This window comes from Xenopus tropicalis, chromosome 4 (genome assembly GCF_000004195.4).
Source record: "Xenopus tropicalis strain Nigerian chromosome 4, UCB_Xtro_10.0, whole genome shotgun sequence".
NCBI lineage: Eukaryota > Metazoa > Chordata > Amphibia > Anura > Pipidae > Xenopus > Xenopus tropicalis.
The window spans coordinates 81,353,666-81,365,708 of record NC_030680.2 but is presented as its reverse complement, the minus strand read 5'-3'; the positions used below and the strand labels follow the sequence as shown (position 1 = coordinate 81,365,708).

General features: G+C 36.2%; 1 protein-coding gene across 3 annotated transcripts in view; it reads right to left on the bottom strand.

The window, feature by feature from the left end:
- Positions 1-12,043, bottom strand: part of erich3 (glutamate rich 3) — a 57,275-nt gene that overhangs the window by 13,848 nt on the left and 31,384 nt on the right. Inside the window, exons 8-13 of one of the 3 annotated variants that reach the window (XM_018093533.2) lie at positions 11,441-11,621; positions 10,451-10,637; positions 9,447-9,766; positions 7,854-8,090; positions 6,050-6,157; positions 1,945-2,427 (exon numbers count right to left, since the gene is read on the bottom strand). In XM_018093533.2, the coding sequence (XP_017949022.2) occupies positions 1,945-2,427; positions 6,050-6,157; positions 7,854-8,090; positions 9,447-9,766; positions 10,451-10,637; positions 11,441-11,621 (1,516 nt within the window). The remainder of the gene's footprint in view (positions 1-1,944; positions 2,428-6,049; positions 6,158-7,853; positions 8,091-9,446; positions 9,767-10,450; positions 10,638-11,440; positions 11,622-12,043) is intronic. The other 2 variants (XM_031900877.1, XM_018093534.2) reach the window with 2 other exon arrangements.

Sequence of the window (12,043 nt, the reverse complement as noted above, 5' to 3'; positions counted from 1 at the left end):
TTTTTCGTTGCCGTTACGACTTTTTCGTAAATTGTCGCGATTTTTTCATAACCATTCCGACTTGCGCAAATTGTTGCGACTTTTTCGTAGCCATTACGATTTGCTCGTATATTGTCGCGACTTTTTCGTATTGAGAGCTCGTAAACTTTCAGACTTTGCATGATTTTGGAAGCCTCCCATAGGACTCAATGGCACTCTGCAGCTCCAACCTGGCCCAAGGAAAGTCACGATACTGAAGCTTGAATGAATCCGAAACTTTCGTACTCGGCGCGGCGGCTACGAAAAAGTCACGACAATTTGCGCAAATCGTAATGGATACGAAAAAGTCGCGACAATTTCCGAAAAAGTCGTAACGGCTACGAAAAAGTCGCGACAATTTACGGAAAAATCGCAAAATACCGATCATAACGGAAAAAAACGCATTTGGACGCTTTCGGAGCGTTCGTGGATTAGTAAATGTGCCCCTATAAGTCATGGGTATATGCAAATTATGTGGATCAATAAGTAGAATAGTTAAATAAAAGCAATTTCCATAAAATTCCCTATTAATTTTATTTAGCACATAATATGCAGTTTTGGGCATTGGGCATAAGCCAGTTTTGTCCATTCTGCAGCTGTTGCTAGAAAACAAACCCTGGTATGCACAAGTCAACTCAAATTATCATTTTAATGAATGAGATTCTCTTCAGGTCATATCATTAACATTCCATATGCAACAAGGGGTCATTCACATAGAGAAATGATGAAATATGATGTATTAAAATAATATTAACATATAACTTTTTATGAATTTTATATTTTTTAGCGATGGGCTCACTGCTAAGAACAATAGTTTTTCCACGAAAAGCAGCTAAACTCTTATTTTTGGGAGCTAGAGGCCAATAACACAATGAAAACTTTGGATTGAACAGGTTGCTACCAAAAATATGTGGTATTTGAACAATCACAATATAATTGCTACTTTATTAAATAATTCACAGGGTCTAGTTTCGTAGCCCTTGTGCAGTGATAAAAACAATGTTTAGATAAAGAAATTGTGCCAATTTGATGCTGAAATGCTTCTTCCTGTGGTAAACTAAATATTATAGGGGAAAATGGTTCTGTAGCAAAAGCTTGCTTTTACACTGGATTTAGAATGTTTAAGTTGTAGGTATTTGCAGACCTTCATTAATACCAGCGCAGTTACAGTTACATTTATTTGTGTCACTTAGGTACACTTTACAAAAAGTGGGGTTCAGTCTGACACCAGAACAGCATAATTTATTGACCATCTGTGTATTTGTGCAAATATGTGAGTAAGAGCTACCATATTGGCATCAGGCAAAACAAGTGAGCATATACAAAAGTGTGCTTCTAGCCAACAATATGATGAAAAAGGTGTTGATTACAAAATGAAAATCAGTAAAATGGTTTTACCTATGTTTACTTTGTGATGGTTATTAAGTTAATTTTCTCTCACTTTATAGTTAAGCATCCCTAGCTCTGTACATTACATAGCATTTTAGGCTGGCAATACAAGTTCAACGTTAGCTATGCGTTGTTACCTTTGGTATTGCAGGTATAAATCTCCTTATCAACACTTACTGTATATTTATCCATTGAGATGAAAACACTTCAGAGAATACATGTGATGCAAACAATACAATATCCTGAATGATTTTAGCTTTGAATGTCTCTTGCAAATTAAAGAGAAAAAGCAGATACTTAAGATGTATCCAGCATCATTATCCAGTTACAGGTATTGACATTTAAATAGGCAGAAACTATTTACAATGTATTCTTTCTCATCAGCGGTAAAATTCATTATGCACTGAATATTGTCCATGCAAGATACACACAGAGCACTCAGCATGCTTTTTACAATGCACATTTATTAAAAAAAGGGGGGTAAGCACACAGCAAGTTCATGCGCTGAACACTGTTCTTCTTAAGGTCTATACTCACCACCTTCCTCTTCAGTCTCAGAATGTGTATTATCATTAATTAAATTATCTTGGGTTTTACTAGAACTCTCATCCATATGCACTGTGGCTTCATACTCAACCTCTTGCTCACAACCATTTTCTGAAGGACTCACACAGCGCTCATTGTCATCTTCAGAAGGATGTGGCTGTGGTTCTGCCACAGTGTCTTCGGGTAGGGGGTTGTCTTCCTTGCTGCTTGGACAGGTTTCTATGTCTTCAGTTTCACCTGTCTCCTCTAATTTAGGTTCTTCATTTGCTTGTTCTTCTGAATGAGTGTCCTCCCCCAGATGAGTAACTGAATCTTGGATATTTTCTGAATTCTGTAGAGTTTTTTTATTACGTTTTTTTGGATGCTCTGAGCTAGATGTCTTAGCTTCTCCTTCTTCATCACCTGACCCATCTTCACTGGAGCTAGTATATATTGTACTGTGGGATGAAACGGATCCTGTGCTGTGTTTCCTCTCTAAAAATTAGAGAAAATAATGACATTGTACTGTAAGTACATCACAAATGTTCCTGAAATGAGCAAAGATAAATGACATAATATTAAAAAGACCTCAGTTTATCAATCAATATGAACTCTGCAAAAGTTGTCCTCTTCAGTTGTCTGGTGTTCATGTGATATTTATGGTGATATTTATGGTGATATTTATGGTCCATGTTCAAACCCTACCAAATATGCACCATACAAAACTTTTTTATATATTTCTAAAAAGCTGAAGTTTTAAGGCAGATAGAGCAGTCTCTAGGGTTCTGGTATTTATGAAACAGAGTAGCAGACCTTACTTATAGGGGCCCATTTACTTACTCATGAACGGGCCGAATGCGTCCGATTGCGTTTTTTTCGTAATGATCGCTATTTTGCGATTTTTTTCGGAAAATGATCGCGACTTTTTCGTTACCAATACGATTTTTGCGGAAAAACGCGAGTTTTTCGTAGCCATTCCGAAAGTTGCGATTTTTTCGTAGCGTTAAAACTTGCGATTTTTTTCGTAGTGTTAAAACTTGCGCAAAACGTTGCGCCTTTTAAGTTTTAACGCTACGAAAAAAGCGCAACTTTTCGCGCAAGTTTTAACGCTACAAAAAAATCGCAACTTTCGGAATGGCTACGAAAAACTCGTGTTTTTTCGCGCAAATCGTATTGGTAACGAAAAAGTCGCGATAATTTCCGAAAAGTCGTAAAGGCGCCGAAAAAATCGCAAAAAATACGAAAAAGTCGCAAAATGTTCGTTTTCCAATCGGAATTTTTCCAATTCGGTCGGAATTCGTGTCTTAGTAAATCAGCCCCTTAGTTTTGAGTGGAAATTTCATTCAGTATCTAATGTACTTATATTATACCCAGTGTCAGGGCAAGAGTTGACTGCACCAAAGGCAGGACATCCCTTATCATCCCTCCCTTCCATCCCATACCCCCCTCATTCAAACCTACCTAATACATTTCTCTGTTTCCCCCCACTGTGCTGATACACACACTACAGAATATAGTGGAGGGGGCCATGGGGGGGAGGAGTGGGAAGGAGTGGTGCTGAGCAGAAGTGGTGAAAAGTTAGAGAAGGGCCAATCCCTCCTCCATTGCACCCTAACCATGTGCCTTCTTTGCCTATTCCTAGCTTTGGCCCTGATTATACTAGCTGATGAAAACCATGGAAACACCACTTTGTGGGCAGAGTTTTCCTTTACTGTTCCCTCTCTTGTGCTAAAACAAGGGACCATCTGCTGGGGCTTCCATGGGTGTAATTTTTGAGCAAAGTGATCAGTGTATTTTTTCCACACAGGTACTGAAATTACATATCATGCAGCAATTTGTCCTGTGGGGCAATTCAATGGACAGCTATAAAATAGGCTATCAAAGTCAAATAATGCAATTTCAGTAAAATCCTGTGCTGCTAGGTCATGTAAAGGAAGTTATATTATTGAGTTTGCGGGCGACTAATCTCCCCATGTGCCAGAGCCCTAAAAAGTTTGGTAATGTTTGACTTGAAACCCTGTACACTTAACAGTACTAGGATAAACATTATACCAAAAAAAAATAACTACTTACCATAAATATAATGCCATGCCAATGTGCTTTTACCTGTTACATGCTAATTAGCTTGCCACATAAAAATCTTTACAGAATTGCAAATGCAAACATATGATGTCAGTACGAACATACAACACAAAATTATATGGCATATCTGCTTAACTGGTCTACCAGCTTTTAATGACATAGGGTGTCCTTACATTTTACATATTGCTATATCAGGTAGTAATTTTCTTCTTTTGCTGACATTTTTTACTTCCTATATAGCACCTACTTAACATATATTTACTCCAGTCTTCCAAGTTACACTTGAACACTTGGATTCCAAGTGTGCTTACACAAGGTCATAGCTTTTCCTGCTGCAAACAACTCAGTCATGCTGTGAGTCATTAACTGTAAAATGCTGACTAATGCTGGAATTAGCCAGGTAGGGCAAGTGGCATCTGCCAATGATTAAAAGCATGCATGGAAAGAACTAAAACTAAATTAGTGGTGTATTTGTTGTGAACTATGCTTGGGATAATTATGTTTTTTCAGTTTATAAAGTGTCAATATGCAGTACAGTACAATAGAACATGAGGATTGATTAGAAAGGGTCCAAAGCACTTAATCTGGACACCAGTGTAAAACATAAGCACTTATATAAGAACGTACATGTCTTTTCTCCATAGCACCACACATTCTAAAACAATGAGATCCCTTGTGACTTTGATAATATATAAATATACACAGGGTCGTAAGGGACCTCATTGGCTGTAAGAGCAGTTCTTTGTTTTTCTGTGCTGTGGAGAAGTATTTCTATACCCTCCCATCAGTAATCCTATTTTACTTCCATACTCCTTCCCATGTAAAAGTCTTAATAAACTCTGTGATTTCTTTATTTATTTGAGCTCAGAATCCCCAAGTGATCTCTGTTAACCAAATTTCCCCGACAGCAAGTTATCTAAAGACTCTTCTGGGATACGGTAGGGTTAATCTAAAAAAAACGTTTACAGAATATTCTTTCTCAAGTATTTATATTTAGAAATGTAGGTGGGAGCTGTCATGTTATTTGAACCTGTTGTGGCATTTTGCATTGGGTCTTTATCAATCTAGATTGATAAAGAGCCAATTAGGCTTGAAACGTTGCTGCTGCCCGCATTGTGACAATAAAGGCATTTTAAGGAATTATGACGGAGTGCTGCCTATAATCACTTGGATTTGCATGTACAGGAGTGGAGGGACCCTGTAAATTGAATAGCTTAATGAGTGCTGCCTATTTTATTGTGAGCATTTTGCACTGGATTCAAGATCAAAATAAACTCCATTGCTGTACACAAGTATTTAGCAGCAAAAGATATTTTGTGAGCACTCAATAAGCCTCAACCTTGCAATTAACAATGTAATATAGGTTTACATTTTTATTTATGGGCGGTCAGTTATTTTCTGTTTTTGTTTCCTTTTTTGCTTGAAGAAAAAATCAATGTCATATTTCAACCACACTGATCAGTCAGCTGAGCTATTAAATACTAGGATATAGCAACCGCTCTATATGCAGTAGGACAGAGGGGATCGATGATCTGCTCACTCTGGGAGATGCTCTGATAACATCTTGTGAAGGAAGCAGAAGAGTGTTTTCTCTGCCCTGCTGCACAGAAAGCACACTTGACCTTTGGAAAATACTTTACTGTTTTACTTGCAAAAAAACCCGAAGGAGAAGCTTGTATTTTCAGTACAAGCAATGTGTGAGCGTGCAGATGTCAGTGTATGTGAGCATGTGTGGAGGTGAGGCTGGGAATACTGAGGAGGAAGACTATGTCAGTATTACGCTGTGGTATAATTTGTCATACGCTTATTTCAATCATGATTAAGCAATCACTTAACTGGGTAATTAAAACTGCACTTTAAATCACGCAGAACTTTTGATTGCAGAGCATGCAGATGCAGTAAGCTTGGAATTTCAATTAAAACAAAAATGCATTGATTGACCATATTAAGGAAAGAATGCAGCTCATGCGGCTAGCACAATCACAGGCCAAAGCTTTTGCAGGATTATTTGGGTTGCCATTTTTTTTCCTCAAACCTGTTTTCATTTTCTGAATGTTCTGCAGATGAGTTCTGTGTTCTCTATAAAATAACTGGATTTTCCTTGCAGCAATGTTCATTTCCTTGTCAGTTATGCTATGTTTTCCTATTCAATATGGAAAATACAAAATCAAAGCAACATTACTAAGTTCAAAGGAAAGAGAACTTATGTGAAGAAAGTAATGAAAGTAAACTGTCGATGGCCCTGGATCTTTATCATTTTATGTGTCAGTTTTGAGCTTTGTGAATTCAAATAAATAGTGAAACAGCCAAGACTCTGTGTCGTTTTATTTCTGTATTCAAAATGCGCTTTGAATAAATGTTGACATTACTGATCAGTAGCAGGGCAATTTCAAAAGGTTTTATGACTATTTTCTAGACTGGTGGTCTAGAATAAGTCATGGAACAAGTTGCCTGTTGTCCATACAGACATAAAAGAACCATACATGACTTAACTCTGCAAGCATCTATAGGCATAATTATAAAGAAACGAAAGAACCTGTTTACTAACATGGTGCAAATTTGCCCTAGATAAATACCCCACAGGCACTAATTATAGATTTATTAGAGAAAGCTTATATTAGCTACTTGATGATTAGCTGGCATGAGTTACTGAACCAAGAGTAAATAAGCCTGGCAGTGACTGCAATTACTAGTCTTCAAAGAAATTTGACTAACTAGCATGTTGCAATGGTTCATGTTGCAAAATATGGAATTCCAATAGAGGTCTTTGAGTCCCCCATAAAATACCAGCAGTTTCATCCCCTTAACTTAACTGTAGAACTACCAGGGCCATAAAGAGGGGCAAATCACCCATGGGCCACAATTTAACTGGTAGACATCATACCTTTGACATTTGCCCACCACCACCTGTGAGTGGCTATAAATGGGTTTGAAAATCTCTTGCCACAAATGGACAGTTATCTATAGATATATGTAAATTACATAAGGGGAGTGCTTCTCTTATGTGATTTTTCTGCAACAACTATTCTTCTACATTTGGCACTAGCTTATATAAACCCCACAGGGTGTAATCCCATCTGCTTAGCAATGAGGTTTCCATTTCTGCCCCCCCCCCCACTACAACAAATATAGAAAATAGGAACTGGCAATGTGTTAACGGCATATAGAATCAGTGCCATGTATTCCATGATGTCTACATGTTGTTACTTGAGATCAAAATTGTTTTTTTCTGCAAAATTTCCTCCCCCAATATGTCTGCACATAATAAATGGCCCCGTGCCTATTTTGATTTGGAGATATTTGCCTTCTGGTATGGATTAACTGAGAAATGGTTTCAGTATGAAGTCTTTATCACATGGAGATGGTTGTACAGTATATGCATATTAATTAAACATCCAGGCCTGTATTTGAGGCAAGGAAACAAAAGCTCGGGCCTAGGGCGGCACAAATTTAGGGGTGGCATGCTTTTAATAACATTGGGAGAACTGTTATTGATACAATAATCTGTTGATTCCATTAATAGTTCCTATAGGGAAGTACACTGTATTAACTATGAACTATAGAAGATGTCCTTGTCTGAAAATGTTCTGTATTCAATTTTCCCTTAATGACAATGCATGGGAGCCTGAATATTAATCTGCTTTTCCTCTTGTCTTTACTCATCATCTCTCCACAAAAGCTTACTGCCCTTATGAATGACCCATTGATTTCTCCAATGACACAAACTTTTTTATTCTTTTTTAAGAATAACTGGAGAAAGCTGTGCTACATGTTATATAGATATATGTATCCTGCATATATTCTTGTTCAGAGACATTTAAATACTAATACTGACTAACCTTGTTTATCCTCCTCATATTCACTGTCAGAATGCCCATCTCTTTCATCTTTCTCACTGTCTGAAGTCTCCGTTGCCTCCTTTGATGGCTTGTTACTTTCCCCTTCATGGTCTAAATCATCTTTTTCATCATCTGAGGGTGACTTTGACTTTCCATTCACTTGATCATCAACCTGTCCTTCTTCATTAGTTTTCTCATCTGGCTTCTCTTCTTCCACTTCAAAATCCTCATCGTACTCTGGGAAAAAACAAAGCTGCACTCAGAACAATTATGTATTTCCTTTCACCTTAAAATCATATCAGTATAGATGATCAAATTGCATTTGACAAGTAAATATGTAAAGCTGCAGAGAGAAATACTGTTTATTATATTCTAATTTGCAGTTTTTAAATATGCTAATATAATTTAAGGCATAATTGTATTTTAACTTGTAGAATTTAAATGATAACATATTTAAAGACTTAAATTATTATTAACTGTGCAATCTTGTTGTGCTAAAGAAAGTGAAATGTTGCCTGCATATGATTTGACAAATATATTTTTTGCTTTTTCACATACTTAAATACAGTAGTTACTGGTCACTTGTTAGCTAATTCTATAAACTTTGCACTCCTGAGCAAATGCTGTACTTCCTGTTACCGAATGGTGGGTTACTGAGGGTGGTAAACTCATATCTTTGAAAGTTTACATCTACAGTGTATATAATTTTAGAAACCTAAAATTTAGAATTGCATTTCTTGTTAATGAATAGCGAGGGTAGTAAACTAATTGAGAACAATACATTTCCTAGCACAGTTGTCCTGGTGTCCTTTATTTGGTACGAAATGAGGATTGTGGGCCAGGTTTCCATCTCAACAAGAAACTGGCAGTTTGACTGTTAACTCTAGACAATGTAGTGAGGAATTATACATTCTGAATGCATAAATACCCCAGGTATGAAAAATATGCTTTTTAGATTTAATTGAATAAACAATATTCACAAAATGTACTGGCAAATATACTAGCATAAATACTTATCATCAAAACTGTTGCATAATCATAAAGGGTCATTTAGTAGGTGCTCAAGCAGAAATAAAAAAGCCCTACGTCCTCTTACACATATGTGCCTCCCTCTCTCTAACACTCATGAATACAGAGCTGCCAAATGCAAGGAACACTTAATTCAAGGGCTGGTGCAGTTCCAGACCACAGAGACGTGGTGAATTATGTAGGCTGGCAGGCAGGGCGTAATGTGAAAAAATAGAGATTGTGCACTTTTTGTACTTAGCATCATGCCTTCCCACACAGCAGCTGACTCCGAGCCGGATCCGTTTTCAAACCGGCAAATCCGCGTTACAGTCACCTCCGCCATGTTGTAAATGCACGATAAAGTGTTCAGTTGATCAACATACAGTTATCTATGTATGTTTTAATCACATAGTAACACTTATAATATGGATAGTTGATAACATTTTTTTGGACGTTATAACATTTATGGAAGTATAACTCACTTTACTGTACTCTATAGTAATGATATTAATTTTATTATACTACTTTATTTTTTATTATAGTAGTAGTTTAATTAAATGTCTTGGTATAAAGTCCTGAATTTACCATCTTTTGCTTCATCATCTGCTTCATACTCATCATTCTGATCCTCCTTCTTTCCACCCTCATATTCTTTATCTTGTTCCTCTTCATCCTCCATGTCTGTTTTATCATAAACAGAGGATGTGTCTTCTATTTCTTTTTCTCTTGTATTATCATCTTCCTCACATTCCTCATCTCTTTCCATATCATCAATGGTTTCTTTATCCATTATACTCTCACATTCTCTCACATTCTCTTTCTCCTCATTGCTATCATAATCCTCATCCTTTGCTTTCTTTGGTGGAGGGGAAGGCTTCTTATCAAGGCCCATTGCAATAATGCACCTAGTATGTGATAGATTGTTAAAGATTAGATACAATTAGATACAAAAAAGTGTTTACACTTGTAACACTAGTGACTCACACAGCATTTAGATCCTACTCAAATAAACAAATTAAGGTAATCATAAATATAAATATATATATATATATATATATATATATATCCAAAAAAGACCAGCAACACCGAGTTATATTCCAAAAACAATCAATTGTGTATTAAAAACACATGAACAGCCAACGTTACGTTTTGGTCCCCATCGGGACCTTTCTCAAGGCTCTCTCTTGAGAAAGGTCCCGATGGGGACCGAAACATAACGTTGGCTGTTCATGCGTTTTTAATACACAATTGATTGTTTTTGGAATATAACTCGGTGTTGCTGGTCTTTTTTGGATATTTAAATCATTTACCTTGCACCCGAGCTAAGAGCTGAAGCAGAGTGCCACCCTGGGTTCGCTATATATATATATATATATATATATATATATATATATATATATATGCTGTATGTTTGTATATATATGTATATATATATAGATATAGTGTAAAGTGAAAATCAGGAAAGTATGCAAAGGAAAGTTAATATATGATATGATCATGTTTTCACCCACCTATTGTCACCCTGTCGTTAAATGCCAACGTAATATAATGGTAAAGTGAGTTTACATTTCTAATTGTTGAAAAAATACCTGTAGCAAGGTGATGCGCCTTCAATATTAACAAAGCCAAAATAGCCATTTTTTCCTCCCAGCCGTGCACCTTTGCGATGTTTATATTCACAGCAAGAACTCAATCTGTCTACCTGCATACCATTGATATAAAAGGTGAGGCTGAAAGGGAACCCACGATGCCGTCTGGATATTAAGTTGAAAGTTTCTGGAATGAAGAAGATAACATTAAAATGTCTGAGATTTAGGCAAATTCTTGTATTATCTGTAGTCCCCTGTAAATAAATGAGCTAAAATGAATGAATGAAACTGCCACAGATTGCTTCTGATTGTAGCAAATTCTGTATACTCCCACCAGCATGAGTGTCCCCAAAAATGTGAAAAGTGATAATTGGGTGTGCCACTCACACAGCAACTCCTATTTGCCTACATGTAAAAGTGGCTAAACCAATTCCAAGCAACTAAAGTACCATTAATAATCTCAATTAAAAAAGTAAAAAAATACAACTAAGCAACAACTTATTTCACTAATGGACAGAAGACCATCAGGACTTAGCTAACAGTCTGCATGGGACAAACCTTTCCATAAACACAATTAAAATGCAACTGTATTCTCTCTATTGTTATAGCAACATGACACACATATATATTTTCTTTTCTTGTGAAAAATATGCTCCACTAATATATATATATAATAGATATATATAAATATATATCTGGCTAGTAAACAATATTTTACACTACAGTAGGAGTAGTGGCAAACATATTCAGTATGTGATCAGATGCTGACTCTTTATTACCAATCATTTTTGGAAAAGGGAATTTTCCCTTTATTCCTCTCCATTTGGTTTTGTTACACAGATTCAGTTTATCTCCATGCTGGTCACAGTTGCAACTAGATATAAAAGCTGGATTCTGCTTGTTTGCTAATAATTTGTCAACCGATATCCAAGTTTAGATGAACCCCATGACAGATTTCACAATAAAATACTGTCGGTAATAATCCAGTACCTCCTTCCTGAAGTCTGCCTTTGAAAACACAGAGGTTTTCGCCTCCACAGTGTTGCTGAAATACTTTTATTTCATCTCGGAAGTCATTATCATCATGTGACAAGTGAACATTTTTTCCGAGGTAAACCATGGTGACTGCTACATTGCTGTGCAAGATCGTTTTATGAAACTTCCCAGAGTCCTAGGAGAAAACACATATACTGTACCAAACAACCAGTAAATAAAAAAAGCTCTATTTCTATGTTAAAACTTCTTTTGTCAAAAGCTATCACTATCACTAGAATATAAAAAAAAATTCTGGCAAACCATTTTTTTTATATCAGATCACTGGTAGTGAATAATACAAAACCACTATTCATATAATATTACTCGGATCATTAGGTAATTTTATGAGCTGCAATATTAAAACCAGCTTAGGTGAAAAAATTGTAGATACAAAGTAAGACCCTGCTGGTTGACATCTTCCTTTCTGCTCGAGTAAAATATTGCTGAGTGAGACAAACTGGAATGGGCTTATTTATCAATTTTCGATTTTGTGAATTCAAGATTTTTTTCTAATTCAAATAAACTCAAGTTCTGAATGCATCTTATTAATAAGGAATA